Source organism: Cololabis saira, chromosome 13 (genome assembly GCF_033807715.1).
Source record: "Cololabis saira isolate AMF1-May2022 chromosome 13, fColSai1.1, whole genome shotgun sequence".
NCBI classification, from domain to species: domain Eukaryota; kingdom Metazoa; phylum Chordata; class Actinopteri; order Beloniformes; family Belonidae; genus Cololabis; species Cololabis saira.
The window spans coordinates 37,429,999-37,444,498 of record NC_084599.1 but is presented as its reverse complement, the minus strand read 5'-3'; the positions used below and the strand labels follow the sequence as shown (position 1 = coordinate 37,444,498).

General features: G+C 47.7%; 1 protein-coding gene across 4 annotated transcripts in view; it reads right to left on the bottom strand.

The window, feature by feature from the left end:
* LOC133458677 (1-phosphatidylinositol 4,5-bisphosphate phosphodiesterase gamma-1-like) overlaps positions 1–14,500 on the bottom strand; it is a 75,585-nt gene that overhangs the window by 14,590 nt on the left and 46,495 nt on the right. For 3 of the 4 annotated variants that reach the window (XR_009783961.1, XM_061738835.1, XM_061738838.1), the window contains 6 exons: positions 13,462–13,539; positions 11,835–11,938; positions 10,963–11,089; positions 9,408–9,474; positions 7,554–7,720; positions 33–129 (listed from right to left, as the gene is read on the bottom strand). Coding sequence is in view for 3 of the 4 variants with exons in the window: in XM_061738835.1 (XP_061594819.1) it covers positions 33–129; positions 7,554–7,720; positions 9,408–9,474; positions 10,963–11,089; positions 11,835–11,938; positions 13,462–13,539 (640 nt within the window). In the remaining variant the exon portion in view is untranslated. The remainder of the gene's footprint in view (positions 1–32; positions 130–7,553; positions 7,721–9,407; positions 9,475–10,962; positions 11,090–11,834; positions 11,939–13,461; positions 13,540–14,500) is intronic. The other variant, XM_061738837.1, reaches the window with a different exon arrangement.

Below are 14,500 nucleotides of genomic sequence, written 5' to 3'. Positions count from 1 at the left end.
GCTGCTTCAATAAGTAAGTAAATGATCCTCACTGTCCTCGTTGAACGGGACCGGCCGGCAGTAAACCACCAGGTCCGACAGCTCCACCGCGATCTTCTTCCTCCTCTCCATCTGCTTCTCCTCCTGCATCTGTTACCATGGAGATGAGACAAGCAGGCAGCCGCGTCAGAGATGGCAAGGTGGGACATTTCACTTGATATTTTCTTAGTGGGCAGTTGCTGCCGTTAAACAAATGTAGAATTAAGGTGTTAAAATGTCGTATAAAACACTTGTTCTGTCATAGTTCTCACATCATCTAACTGGTGACTCTAAATGTACAGACTGGTAGTCTGCCCCAAAAAGATAACACAACCTTAAAGATGTTTTTGTCTACTTGAATTGTAAGAATGAATCATCTTTTGTGCCTTAAAATCATTATACTTCCTTTGTTTCATCGCCCTTCTGCATCGAGACGCCTCATGTAGGTTCTGACCCTTTTAAATGCAACTGACCCTTTATCAACCTTCTGATTGGTCCCTGACTGACCAATCGGAAACATCCTCCTCCGTTGCTCCATTATTGGACAAAACAGCCATCTCTCTCATTCACATCAATGGAAAAAGCCTAGTTTTTACTTATCTTGTATTAGGGGTGTAACGATACACTAATCTCACGATACGGTACGATACACGTTCTATTTCGTCCCTACTGACCGCCAGGCGGTGCTGTAAGCACTGGATATCTCCCCCTCGCGCATGCGCATGTCGAGTACAATACCAACAATGTCACGTCACCCGTGACCCCTGCATGACCCCCGGAAGGGTATATCTTCCGGCGTCAGCATGGGATCTTCTCCTTATTCTTCTCGCGTCGCGCTGAAGTACAGGACGGAAATAGAAGGCTGGTTAAAAGCTTCTTCCTTTCCTCCCTAAAACCGCCGGCCCCCGTGCAGCTTCGTGCCGTAAGGTAGGAGTAACGATCTCTGTCGTCCTCCAAGAGGCTGTGGCCGCGCGGTATTTATTGGTATTTATTGGTGTTCGTTGCGGCGGCGGCGGCGTCTCCCCGCCCCGCCCCCCTGGCCCAGCTGACAGAAGGTAAGCTGTTGGCTGCGCCCGACACCTGAACATTCTGTGCAGTTATTTTTTCTGCTGGAAAAAAAAAAAAAAAGAAGACAGAAAGGGATTATTTTTTTCTTTGAAAAAAAAAAAGAACACCTTTTTTTGTCCTTCTTACAGCCGTGGTGAAGGCCACGCCCTCTCCCACCGGCACATTTGTGGTGACGGCAGCGTTTTGCTCCCTCTCCCACTTTATTAATGTGACAACATTGTTTTTTTCCTTGCAATTATTTTTTCTTAAAAAAAAAAAAAAAAAAAAGGAAAAGAAAAAGGAGAGGATTGTTCTCTTCCTTTTGAGTAAAGATGCCTTTTTTTGCCTTTTCTCATAGCCGTGGTGACGGCAGCGTGGCCCTCCCCTCTCCCACCTGCACATCGGTGGTGACGGCAGCGTGCTCGCTGTGGTGACGGCAGCGTTTCCGCTCCCCTCTCCCACTGACACACCCGTATTGACGGCAGCGTGGCCCTCCCCTCTCCCACCTGCATATCGGTGGTGACGGCAGCGTGCTCGCTGTGGTGACGGCAGCGTTTCCGCTCCCCTCTCCCACTGACACCTACGTGGTGACGCAGCGTGTCCGCTCCTCTCTCCTGCCAGCACATCCGTGGCGACGGCAGCGTGTCCGCTCCCTCTCCCACCGGTCGCTGTGATGGAGCGTTCATGCTCAGGGTGCATGGCCGCCCTGGATCCTGCGGTTGACCAGGACCTCTGCGTGTCATGCCTGGGCCCTGAGCAGCCGGGGCCGTCGGCCAGCCTCCCCTCATCCCAGCCGCAGTCTTCTCTGAAGCGATCGGCAAAGAGAGTGGTGGGGGCCCCCAAACGACGGCGGATGACGAGCCAGCTCTCCTCGATGGTGGATCGCTTGGCTGCCGACCTGGAGCAGATGAAGGCGCTCCTCCTCAATCTGCAACCTGGTACTGGCCAGGTGGAACCTGCCATGCCAGAGTTTGCTCTGGGGTCGCCACCGCCGCTGCCAGAGGACGCCATCTCCATTGCAGCCTCGGCGAGCCACTTCAACGTGCCATCAGGGGACCCGGCCTCACAGCGCTCGGGGTTCTCCTCGCACTCATCTGCCCAGAGCTCTCGGGAGGGGACGGCTTGTTCCTCCGTGGAGAGCGTGATCCGCACTGCCCTGGCACACTTGCAGCTGGATGCACCGCGTGCGGAGGTGGCCTCTAGCGCCTTCCACAGGCGCAATCCTTCTCCGGTGGAATTCACCATTCCGCCGTCGTCGGATTTTTTGAGGGAGCTGCACTCATGCTGGAGAGATGTCACAGCCCTCTCCAGGCTGACAGCTGATGACCGCGCTCTGACGGCGATGGAGGACGCGGCAGTGGCTGGTCTCCACCACATGCCCCCCATCGAGCCCTCCATTGCAGCGCTGATAGTGGCTCCTGATGAGGCTCTGAAGCCAGATCCCAAGTGCCCCTCTACCCAGTGTAGGGTTACTGATGGGCATATTTGTAAGGCTTATGACACAGCGGCGCGCATCGGCCGGCTGGGGAACACCCTTTCTCATCTGCTACTGGCTCTCTCCACCTCCCTGCAGGGTGCACAGGTGGACGGTTCCACACGGGACTTGTGTGATGTGTCCCTACAGGCTTTTGCCTCCCAGACGAGGGAGCTGGGGCGGCTGATGTCCACCCTGGTGCACACACGCCGTCATGTCTGGCTGGCGCAGTCACCCCTGACAGAGACTGCTCGCAGTGCTCTTCGTCAGGCACCGGCAGAACCGGGGGAGCTGTTTGGGGCAACTGCCCTGGAAGCTCTGGACCGCACCGCCCTGGCCGATGAGACCAGGCAGCGACTGGTGCACCTTCACAGGAGGGCGCCCGCTTCCAGTACACCGAGGGGTCCTTCGTCCGCCCCTGGATGTCGCCCCCAACCACCTGCCCACGGGAGCCAGCGCAGCTCCCAATGGCCCGTTGGACAGCCTGCCGGGGGCTTTCGCCCCCCTGTGCGCGGACCGCCCCGGCAGAGTCTGGGTGTTCACCTCGACCATCGCCCCCCCGGCACGTCCAGAGGCCGGGGGAGACGACGCTAGGGCCATGGGGCCGGTCGTCGGCTGCTTTTCCCGGCAGCAGCTCAGTTACTGGGCTGCCTGCTCATCGGGGCCCGGGTGGTTTCCACCCTAGCCCAGGGGTACGTATTGCAGTTCCGACACCGGCCTCCTACCTCCAGCCGGGTTGAGATGACCATCGTCAGAGACCCGGCAAACATTCTGGCCCATCATAGCACCATCATGCCGGGGGACCCCCCGCCGCGGCCTGGGGGTTCTACTTGAGCTACTTTCTCGTCAGCAAGAGAGACGACGGACGTCGTCCCATCTTGGCCCTGAGGGACCTTGACGAATACGTGAAGGTCCTGCCCTTCCGGAGGCTTGACCACAGCAGATGCTCTGCGTTGGTCAGGAGGAAGTGGTTTGCAACTGTGGACCTACAGGGCGCTTGTTTCACGTGCCGGTCGCGGCACGTCACCGGTGGTTCCGGGGGTTCGCCTACCGGGGCCACCGTTGTCGGTTCAGGGTGCTCCTGTGCGGACCCTCCCTGTCACCGAGGATTTTTTCACCAGGTGCGTGGTGGCAACCCTTGCCCCTCTTATACCTTTGGGCCTGCTGTCGCTACGCCCCCTGCAATGTGCAGCCCTCGCCTGGATGGCAAGACGCACAGGCGCAGGCTGGTCAGGGTTTCGCAGGTGTGTGTCAATACCCTTGCACCCTGGAAAGACGGGACATTCCGGCTGAGGGGTGTGCCCTTAGATGCTGTCCCCTCCCTGCCGGGAGGCTGTCATCAGTGGTCCTCCCGGGTCCGCACGCGCCGCATCAACGTGCTGGAGCTCTGGGCTCTGCACTTCACACTAACATTTTTTTTTTGCAACTCCTGTGGGGGGGGGCACGTGCCGGGTCAGTCAGACAGTGTGTCCACTGTTCCTTGATCGGCCACCAGAGGGGGCCCCGACTCTGCACAGCTGCTGCAGGTGTCCCGGGGCCTCCTAGCGTGGACAGCTCCTCGCCTGCCCGGCCTTCGGGCGATGTTCCTGCCTGGAGACAGGAACCGGGTGACGGACTTCCTCTCCCGGCGCAAGCCGCCTTTTGCAGAGGGTCCTCCAGAGGGCTCACGGGCTCCTCTTGGTGGCCCCCTTCCGACCGGGGAAACGTAGTTTCCACTGCTGCGGAGGCTCTGCTGCGACACGACATGACGCCCCCCAGAGGGACCGTCTTTTCCAGCCGGGGATTCAGGTTTTGCACCCCGACCCCGTCGTTTTTGGCTCTGAGTCTGGCCGCTGCGGCGCCCGACCCATTGTTGTCAAGCTGTCCTGAACCCGTCAGGGCTGGCATCTCGAATGCCCATGTGCCTCCCACCCGCCTCTGGTATGAGTGCGAGTGGGGGAGATTCTCTGCCTGGTGTGCAGACGGGGCAGAGGACCCTGTTCTTTGCCCCGTGGCCACGATCCTGGGGTTCCTTTCGGTCCCTCCTGGATGGTGGCCGTGCTCAGTCCACTTTAAGGGTGCATGTGGCGGTCATTTCATCGCAACATGCCCTGGTTGAGAATGCCACCGTGGGGTGCCACCGGCTGGTTTCTCTTTCTCAGGGGGGCTCTGAGGCTACGCCCCCCCACCCCCCCGAGGGGCCCAAAGGCCCCAGTTTTTGGTTCCATTCGATTTTATTTATATAGCGTCTAATACAACAGATGTTGTCTCTAGACGCTTTCCAGAGAACCAGAACATATACGTGAATATAAACCCCCGAGCAGTGTGGGACCTGCCCATGGTGCTAGGTGCCCTCTCTTCTCCACCCTTTTGGGCCCTTGGCCCGGGTGGGCCTGAAGTGGCTCTCTATGGAGATAGCTTTTCTCCTCGCCATGACATCGGCGAGTCGATGAGTTACATGCCCTGTCAGTCAGCTCAGGGGCTATGTTGTGGCCGAACGTGGCGTTCCTGCCCTAGGTCCTGCAGAGAGTGGGCCGAGCCCTTTGTGCCCCGTACGGGCCCTTGCTGCTTACGCTACCGCGCCTGTGCGACGGTCGGAGCAGCTTGTTCTCTGCCATGGTGGCCCCAACAGGGGGCGTGCTGTTTCTGGACAGCGCCGTCCCACTGGGTGGTGGACACCATCGAGCGCGCCCACAGGGCCAATGGCCGCCCCTTACCAGTGGGGGTAAGGTGCCACTCGGCCAGAAGCGTCGCAGCTTCTTGGCTGCCCTGCAGGGGGTGCCTCTGGAGGACATCTGCACCGCGACTTCGTGGACGTCGCCAGACACGTTCTCCAGGTTTTACCGGATCAATGTCGCCACTCCCCAACCATTGGGCGTGGTTCTACTCCCGGGTCCTTCTGCCCCTGATCAGTGAGGTATGTGACCGGGATTCTATGTGACATTGTTGGTATTCGTCATCCAGTGCTTACAGCACCGCCTGGCGGTCAGTAGGGACGAAATAGAACGAAAGTTACGCCTGTAACTACGGTTCTATGAGTCCCGGATGACCGCCAGGCCTGCCGGTCACTCCGAATCCTCGTGCTCTCGCGAGAAGATTCTAGGAGAAGATCCCATGCTGACGCCGGAAGATATACCCTTCCGGGGGTCATGCAGGGGTCACGGGTGACGTGACATTGTTGGTATTGTACTCGACATGCGCATGCGCGAGGGGGAGATATCCAGTGCTTACAGCACCGCCTGGCGGTCATCCGGGACTCATAGAACCGTAGTTACAGGCGTAACTTTCGATATTGAGGTCACAATAACAATACGATATTATAGCAGTATTTTTTTAACAACCTTGCATGAGGAACATATGACTTGAAAAAATTGTCTTTTATTTGAAAGATACAAAATACAAAACAATGCTGTGCATTTGCCCTATTGTTTCAGTTTGTAATGCTTTATAACTGTTTAAGTTTTAAAGAGAAAGCCAGGCCAACCATTTTTCACAAACTGAACTAAAAGTAAATGTCAGGTTTGCATTATGCATCTTCAGTTTCATACAAGTACAAATATTTTGCCACAAACTGAATAGTTTCTTTCATGTATGATTTGACTTTTTTCTTTTCCAGAAATTTAACAACTAAAATTAAATAAATAAATAAAAGTAAATAAATACATACAATTTTACATCATAAAACAGATTGATTCATGCTCATCTTACAAGTGTAAGAGGAGATTTATTTTTGTTAAGAAGTTTATTTTGGTAATTCAGGGTTCATTATTTTATAAATATATTCTTTATATTCTGATGTAAATCAGGGACTATAATGACACTAGTCAGTTTATCTGTAGTGATTAGTCTGTTTTAGATTGGGCGGAGTGATACGCCACAGTACGGCACTAGGTGCTGTGTTGATGTTCTAAAATCCTACACTGTTGAGGGACATTAAAGTACACTCGAACAAATTTAAATCACTGGATTATTATTTTAAACTTTATATTAGTAAAACAAACACTTGTAGTGCAGTGAAGGTGCAGCGTATTTTTATCCCCAAACTGGCAGAAATCTGAACCGTACTTCCAAAACAAAGTCGGCTAGGCAGCAGCTTCAAACCATAGCTACAGCCGCAAACGCGTTTATTTACTTATCTTACAACGGGTAAGTGGTGTGTTCAGGGAACTGGTAAAAGAAATAATCATAGGAATACATATCATCCCAAAACCAACGGTAAATTATGAAAAATGTCTGTTCTGGATACAAACACACTCGCAGTTCAACCCTTCTACCGTGCTATCAGCTAAACTCATCAAAAAATCTCATTTTTACCAAAAACCTCAGTTTTTGAACTAACTCCACAGTACCTGAAGTGTTCCTTTTTATTTATATCTAGTCGCTGTTGATTTTCTTTGGTACATTAATTAGAAATAAAGTGATGTAAAACCCTGTTTTTACATGGAAGTGGACGGAGAGATGACAGTTTTGTCCGACCTAGCAACGCTGGCAGGGCTTGACAAACGGTCAATTGTTTAATTAGATCTACTGAAATCTGGATAATCTCTTATTAGTCTTATTCTTGGTAACTTAGGCCCCGTTTACACATAGCAAAAATGGTGGTGTTTTCATGTGTTTTGGCCGTTCGTTTACACGAAAACGAAGCTCAAAGTCACCAAAAATGATCATTTCTGAAAACTCCGGCCAAAGTGGGGATTTGAAAAAACTCTGTCTTCACGTTTGCTTGTAAACGGAGGGAAACGGACATTTAGGCTTCAGAACGTCACATTATGCGACAGAAACGTCAGCATCATCATGTGTGCGACCTGTGTTTACAATTTGTTTGGCCACTGTATTGGTCAATGGTATTTTTCAAAACGTAGAGGGGGAAATATCCGTTTTATGTAAACGTGGCCTTAGACGCTCAGTTTCAGTCCAGTTCTTCACCTGGTTGGAAAGAACGTGTTAAAGAGGTTTAGCAGGTTTTTCCACCAGATGTTTCCTGACTTATCTACATCGTTCTAATTCATCATAATCTCAGCGGCGTCACACTGACCCGAGCATCAGCGTTCTGCGCCGCCTCCCGGATCTTGGCGACCCAGCCGGTCAGGTCGTCCAGGCTGTCCGCCGCCACGTCCAGCGTCTGCACCGGGTGGGAGGACAGGTGCTGCGAGTGGATGGTGAACACGAAGGCCCGCGAGTTCTTCCCGTCCTTGTGCACCACTGCAGGGAAAGAGAGAGGGGTTAAACTCACGTTAACGTCGTCACGTTAGCAAGTCTGCTTCATGATTCAGCAGAAATAAGAAAATGAGACCAAAAGTTCTTTCAGGATGAAATGTTTTTGACCTGATATCTGAACCCTGAACCTTTATTAGTCAAAGTGCCGTAAACTAAACAAACGGCCAGATGCTGAAAGTATAAAAAAGGGTAAAATAATTTTGATTCACATTTTGATTAGAAATAAGGAAAGAGTCCAAATGGACGTGTTTAAACCGAGGTGTTAAAGGGTAAATGTACATACCAGTTAATATTTACCAGATTATTATTACCAGGTTGTTACCAGATAAATATTAGCAGATTATTACCACCTGATGATTATTAGCAGATTATTACCACCTGATGATTATTAGCAGATTATTACCACCTGATGATTATTAGCAGATTATTACCAGATGATGAACAATTTTTATTAAAAAAAAGTTCAGTATTTAACATTTCATTATGTAGTACCATCGTCAGCTCACTGCAAAAACAAGATAAACTAATCGTCCCCCGACATGGACATGACGCGCTTCGCCCGTTACAGTAAATATCAATTTAAACTTGAAAACACAGAATAAGTTTGGGATGTAAAATAACAGCGCGTTCATTTAGACCAGTGGTCTGCAACCCAAAATGTTGAAAGAGCCATATTGGACCAAAAATACAAAAAACAAATATGTCTGGAGCCGCAAATAATGAAAAGTCTTGTATAAGCCTTAGAATGAAGACAACACATGCTGCATGTTTCTATATTAGTTATAACTGGGGGAAAACTTTTTTTTTCATTATGCACTTCGAGAAAAGGTCGAAATGTCGACAAAAAGTCAAAATGTCGAGAGAAAAAAGTGGAAATTTCGACAAAAAAGTCTAAATGTCAAGATCAATGTACAATCTTGAGTAAAAAGTCAAAATGTTGAGGAAAAAAGTCGAAATGTCGAGAGAAAAGTCGGAATGTCAAGATTGAAAAGGAAAGGCAAAAAAGGAAGAGAAAGAGAACAAAAGGAAAAAAAAGAAGAAAAAAAGGAAAAAAAGAGAAAAAAAGGAAAAAAGAAAAGGAAAAAAAGAGAAAAAAAGGAAAAAAAGAGGAAAAAAAGGGAAAAAAAGAAAAAAAGAGAAAAAGGGGAAAAAAAAGAAAAAGAAAACGAAAAAAAAAGTAGAAAAAAAGGAAAAAAAAAAGGTCAAACATTTTTGAAAAAGCTCCAGGAGCTACTAGGGTGGCGCTAAAGAGCCACATGCGGCTCTAGAACCACTGGTTGCCGACCCCCGATTTAGACGTTTATAACAGAGCGCCAATTCATGACCGGCAAACACGCTGCGCCAACTCGACCAATCCGCCTCCAGATGTTCAGCCAATCAGAACACGGGACGGCATTTATCTTGTTTTTCAGGAATTACTTGAACTGAGGGAACCGGACTTCCTTTTTGTTGGTTCTGAAGGTCACAAATCCTCAAGAACCAAAGACACAGGAGGTCCAGTTTGCTTGATTCAAGTCCTGGAGAGTTTGTTTATCTTCTTAAATAAACCCCACCACAGGTACGGTGACCCAAAGCTGACGTAGACCCAGGAGAGACTGACGGGTCTGAAAGTGGCCGACTGATTTCCTCCTGCTCAGAAAACACAACCAAGTTGTTGTTGACGTGGACTCACCGACGTGGCAGGACGGGACGTCGATGAAGCCTTTGAGGAAAGCTCCCAGAGGACTGTTCTCCGTCGACTGAAACACAAAGGAATGAAGTGAACAAAGGTCAAGAGGTTGAGATCAAAGCAGAGCACACGGTACCAGCAGACTCTAGCTGGAAACATCACGGACCGGTTTTCACAAACAGATGATGGCTCTCTGACTTCACTTCATCAGAACTTTCTGAAGTCGGATACCGAAGAAGTCTGGTCCCGGTCAAGTCTGGGCACGGTCAAGTCTGGTCCCGGAGAAGTCCGGTCCCGCTGAAGTCCAGTAAAATCTATTTTTTTATTTACTTTCCATTTACAAGAAGCGGTTAGAAAACTTTATAAATGTGATATTTTCTCCCCTGAACAAACGTCTCCATCCAGGAACCAGAGATTAAACAGATTAAACAGATTAAAGAGATCTAGGGTCCGTTTCACAAAGCGGGTTCTGTTGAACCTGGACTCGGGGAAACTCGAGGTAAGTTAACCTCCATCGGTTTCAGAAAGCGAGGTAACTGGTACCCGGAGCCTGTTACCGTGGTAACTGACTCCTGCTCAACAGCAGGTTTACTTCCGTTCCTCCGTCTTCTCCCCGTCACGGACCTGAACCCGATTCCGGTTCTGACAATCGATCCCGTACGGAACATCTGACAGACGTCTGAACGTCTGAACGGTTCGCCTGGTGACCCGAGCCGAACCAGCCGCGACCTGAACCCGTCCAGAACCCCTCCCAGAACCAGTACCGGTGTTCTGTCAATCCATGCTACCCATCGAGATTTGCTACTCTGTGGTTCTGCTCACGCGCACAGTCGATTTTCAAAGTTTGATTGCCACGCCCATAATTTCTTGCATCCCTTCAGTCCACGCTGCAGTTATCGATGAGTAACATCCTCAAAATCACTTTTATTTCTTATTATTTTATCTTATTATCAATCCAAAAATAGTGATTACAAAATTGATAAATTGAGGCGTAAGTATGTTGACATTCATCCTACGGTGGCAGTGAGTTGATTAGTCGTCTTACCTGAATGCATTAAGTGACGGGAGCATTATTTGATAGGATGTTAATGAACTATCAAATTATGCTACCCCTGAAATATTGATTTAAAATTGATAATATGGGATGTTGAGTATTTGATCCTTCAAAATACACGACCCATGACATGAATTGCATTAAACTTTGTGAACATTATACGATAAGTAGAAAAAAAACAATTCTATCGCTTTATTTGATATTCATTGGCCTTTATTTAACCAGGCAGGTCATTAAAAACATTCTTATTTACAATGACGGCCTGGCAAGAGACAAGGACCACTTGGGGGAAAAGGAAGTGGTTTAGGGAGTAAAACACAGTAGAATTGTAGCTCTACAAAGGTAGAAAACCATTAGGTAGCATTTTTTTTGATAGGGTAGCAAAAATCGATAGATAGACGCTATCGGTTTATGCTGCGGTAGCATTTTTTGATGAAGCAGCAGAAATCGACAGAACACCGGTAACCGGCATGTCAGACGGTTCGGGACATGAGCGGTTCCTACCGGTCCTCCTCGGTGTCGGTCCGGACTCACCGCCTCGTCCAGGTCCCTGGTGGGCGAGCTGGCCACCTCCTCCACGTAGTTGGCCGGGAACCACAGCTGCTTCTTCCCCCCGTAGTCGCCGCGCCACCTGCACAGAGAAAACGTCAAGCACGGGCCGGACACGGGTGGAGGGGACACAGACTACGTTTACATGCAGTCAAAATTCGGGTTATTGCTAATATTCCGGTTACTGAAACATTCTGAATATTCCGTTTCCATGGTAATTAATCATTCGAGATATCTCCATCAAACCAGCAACGCGCAGAGAACGTGATGACGCAATTCCCATCATTTCTGCTTCTTTTTCCTGTATCCAAATTCAAAACAAATGCTGCTTCGCGCAACTTTTCGCTCACCTTCTTTTAAATATTCTATCCCCGTACTTTCTACCGTCTACAAATGCCAAAATGTTCATATCCTTCATTACATTTATGAAGTGATTAGTCTCCTCCTGGTCTTGCGTTTCTCCGTGTTTATAAGAACTTCCTGGACTCAAAAGACCAGGATTATTTGCGAAAAGAGCATGCGCAGAAAACAAATTCATGTTCTGTTTAATCGGGATATTCCGTTTGGCGTTTACATGACCCAATATTCGGGTTTAAAAAGGAGTAACCCAGGGGTCATATTGGGGTTTTTAAAAACCCGAATATGAGTAAATTCCGGTTATTCAAAGGGGTTATTGGTGTTTACATGGCCGTGCAAAACCGGGTTATTGCTAATATTCAGGTTTTAAAAGGGTTATTGATGCATGGAAACGCAGTCAATGTGGTGGAGGGGACACGGGTGGATGGGACACGGGTTTATCAGGCACGTGCGCCGGCGGCGCCGCTCACCAGCCGCCCTCCTGCTTGTCCACGTTGTGGATTAAGGCTTGTTTGGGGAAACACAGCTCGTCCTCCCGCTGCGCTCGGTAGTCGTACAGCGCTTTGACCGAACACTGAAACAGGAGAGAAGACAGGTTAGAGTCCCGGGAGGAAACCGCTGCTGCACCACGTCAGAGTTCGGATGGTGCAGAAGCAAGATATGTATTATTGTTATACATAAAAAAGGAGGCAGGGCAAGTTTATTTGTATAGCACAATTCAACACAAGGTCATTCAAAGTGCTTTACATCAACATTAAAAGCGGCAAGACACAATTAAACAGTAAATAACAAATAAAATGAAATAAAATGATAAGAAAGGAGGTAAAATAATAAAAATCACAAGTTGTTAAAAAGTAAGGGCAGTAGAGTACAGCAGGTACACATCTGGCAGGGTGAGGGTTAGAAAAATAAACCTGCCTTCTATCAAAGAAGGTGGGAGGAGCACGGACCTGTCCCAGTCCTGCTGAAATTGGGAGCCCTTCGGCTCTTTTTCGGCTATTTTATTTTTTATTTGTTTCCTTTTTTTTCCAAAAAATGAAATCATACAAAATTGTATAAAAAAACTAAGAAAGGTGTGCTCAAAATTGTACAAAAAAACTAAGAAAGGTGTGCTCAAAAAAGAAAAAGGTGGATTACGTTTCAACCTTATATGGTCTTCCTCAGGTCCAAAAAGTAATGAAATAAAAGACAAAAGTAGCCAAAACAAGCACATAAATAACTGCTGGATGAGAAGGCTGAGAGATGTTCACCCGTCAGGGACCGTTCCCCTTATTTAACCTGGGATTGGTACATTTATTTTTTATTTTTCATCCATTCATCTTTTTTATTTAACAAACGCCTTTTACCTTTTGTTTTAACTCCCATACAAATGAACTATATGTATTTTAAACCCACCGAATTTTTATTATATAAGTAATAAAACCCATTTAACCATTTTTAATATAAATTATATCATTTTTAATTATACTTTAAACCCTTGTACTATTTTCTTCTGGACGGTGACGACGGCACATATGGACTCTGGCGGGGAACCTGCAGCCTTCGGGCCACGTTTCCAAGAACAGCCACCGGGGGGCGCCACAGTTTCAGGATTCAGGCTCACTTCTCTCCATCATCTTCATTCTTTCTTCAACTGCAGCTTTATTATTTTTCTTTTAAACTTTCTATCCAGGTTCCAGTTTTATCCTGCTTTTCTTTTTATCGTTCAAAACTTTTGTAGATGGCTACATATAAATTATTTCCTGGACTTCCTTTCCTTCCAGTTGTTTCCAAACCTAACGTCCCACCAACCCTCAGCTCGGTTGCTACAGAGACAAACCAGATGCACCTCTTTATATTTTCAAGAGGAATAAAAGTGGAGGCCTAAGAGAGCAGAGAAGACGGACGAGGACACGAGGGCGTGACCGACCAAGAGGGTTGTGGAAACACCTGGACCTCCGCACCTGCAGGGGAGCCGTCTGAACGTCTGAAAGAGAACCCTTACTGGGTTCTGGTCTCTACCGGGAGAGGGTTGGGTGGGTCGCTTCACCAGACACTTACTGGACAGTATACTGAAGAAAAACAGCCGTAAAAACCAATGTTCCTGCCCTCACTCACCCGCGCCGTCGGCATCTTATTGGCCTCGACGTAGAAATGCGGAGTTCGGACCTCGTACAGCGCTCCGTAGTCGAGCTCCTGAGGAGACAAACACAGATCTCTGTTTCCTTCTTCAAACTCAAACCACAAAATATTATTTAGTTCTTCACAAAATAGTTTGCCGACTCTGAAATGTACAAATCGTTGTTTCTGCTTGTTAACAGATGTTTACGTGGCTGAGAACCTGAGAATCTTGAAGTACTGGGATGAACTACGACCACAGACATGATCAAACGATGGACAAAGCATTTGATCACGTGACCTGCTGGGTTCTGCAGTCAAGGCCAACCAGCTCATTGATTGGTTGCAGTTCCTCGACTGGCCACTAGAGGGTGCTAAAGGGAGTCCACCTCCTCTAACCTCCAAGTTAAAATTTCCAACTTTACAGCAGAAGTAAACTAGGGCTGCAGCTATCGAATATTTTAGTAATCGAGTATTCTACTTAAAATTCCATTGATTAATCGAGTAATCGGATAAAACATTTTTTTGTTTAGTTAAAGAGCAATTATAAATATAAATTAGATGTTAATTGACATAACTAAGACTAAATTATATAATCCAGTAGGTTCGTGGCTGTGCATTTAAAAACCCTGAACTTACACCAGTCGACCAAATTCACTGCCTTCACTCAAAAAACTAAGGATCTTACCAAGAAATGTTCTTATTTCTAAACTAAAAATGCCATTACACCTGATAACACACATCACTTAAAAGGTTAGGTGTTTTTCCCACGTGTTTTAATTGAACTTTCATTTGTGTCAAGCAAATTTTAAGTTCTAGTTAAGTTTTAAGTTAAAGTATAAGATTTTGAGTTTTGGCAGTGTTCAAAATAAAATGATGAGACCTGCTGTATTGGAGCACATTAGACACCAGTGCTGCTTGTTTTATCCATGAATGACTACAGAGATAAAATTGAAAACTACCCAGTTAGCTTTATTACGTTTTTATTTTTCTGACATTTTCTGCCTTTTCTTTTAGTTAAAACTGTAGCGGGAGCAGA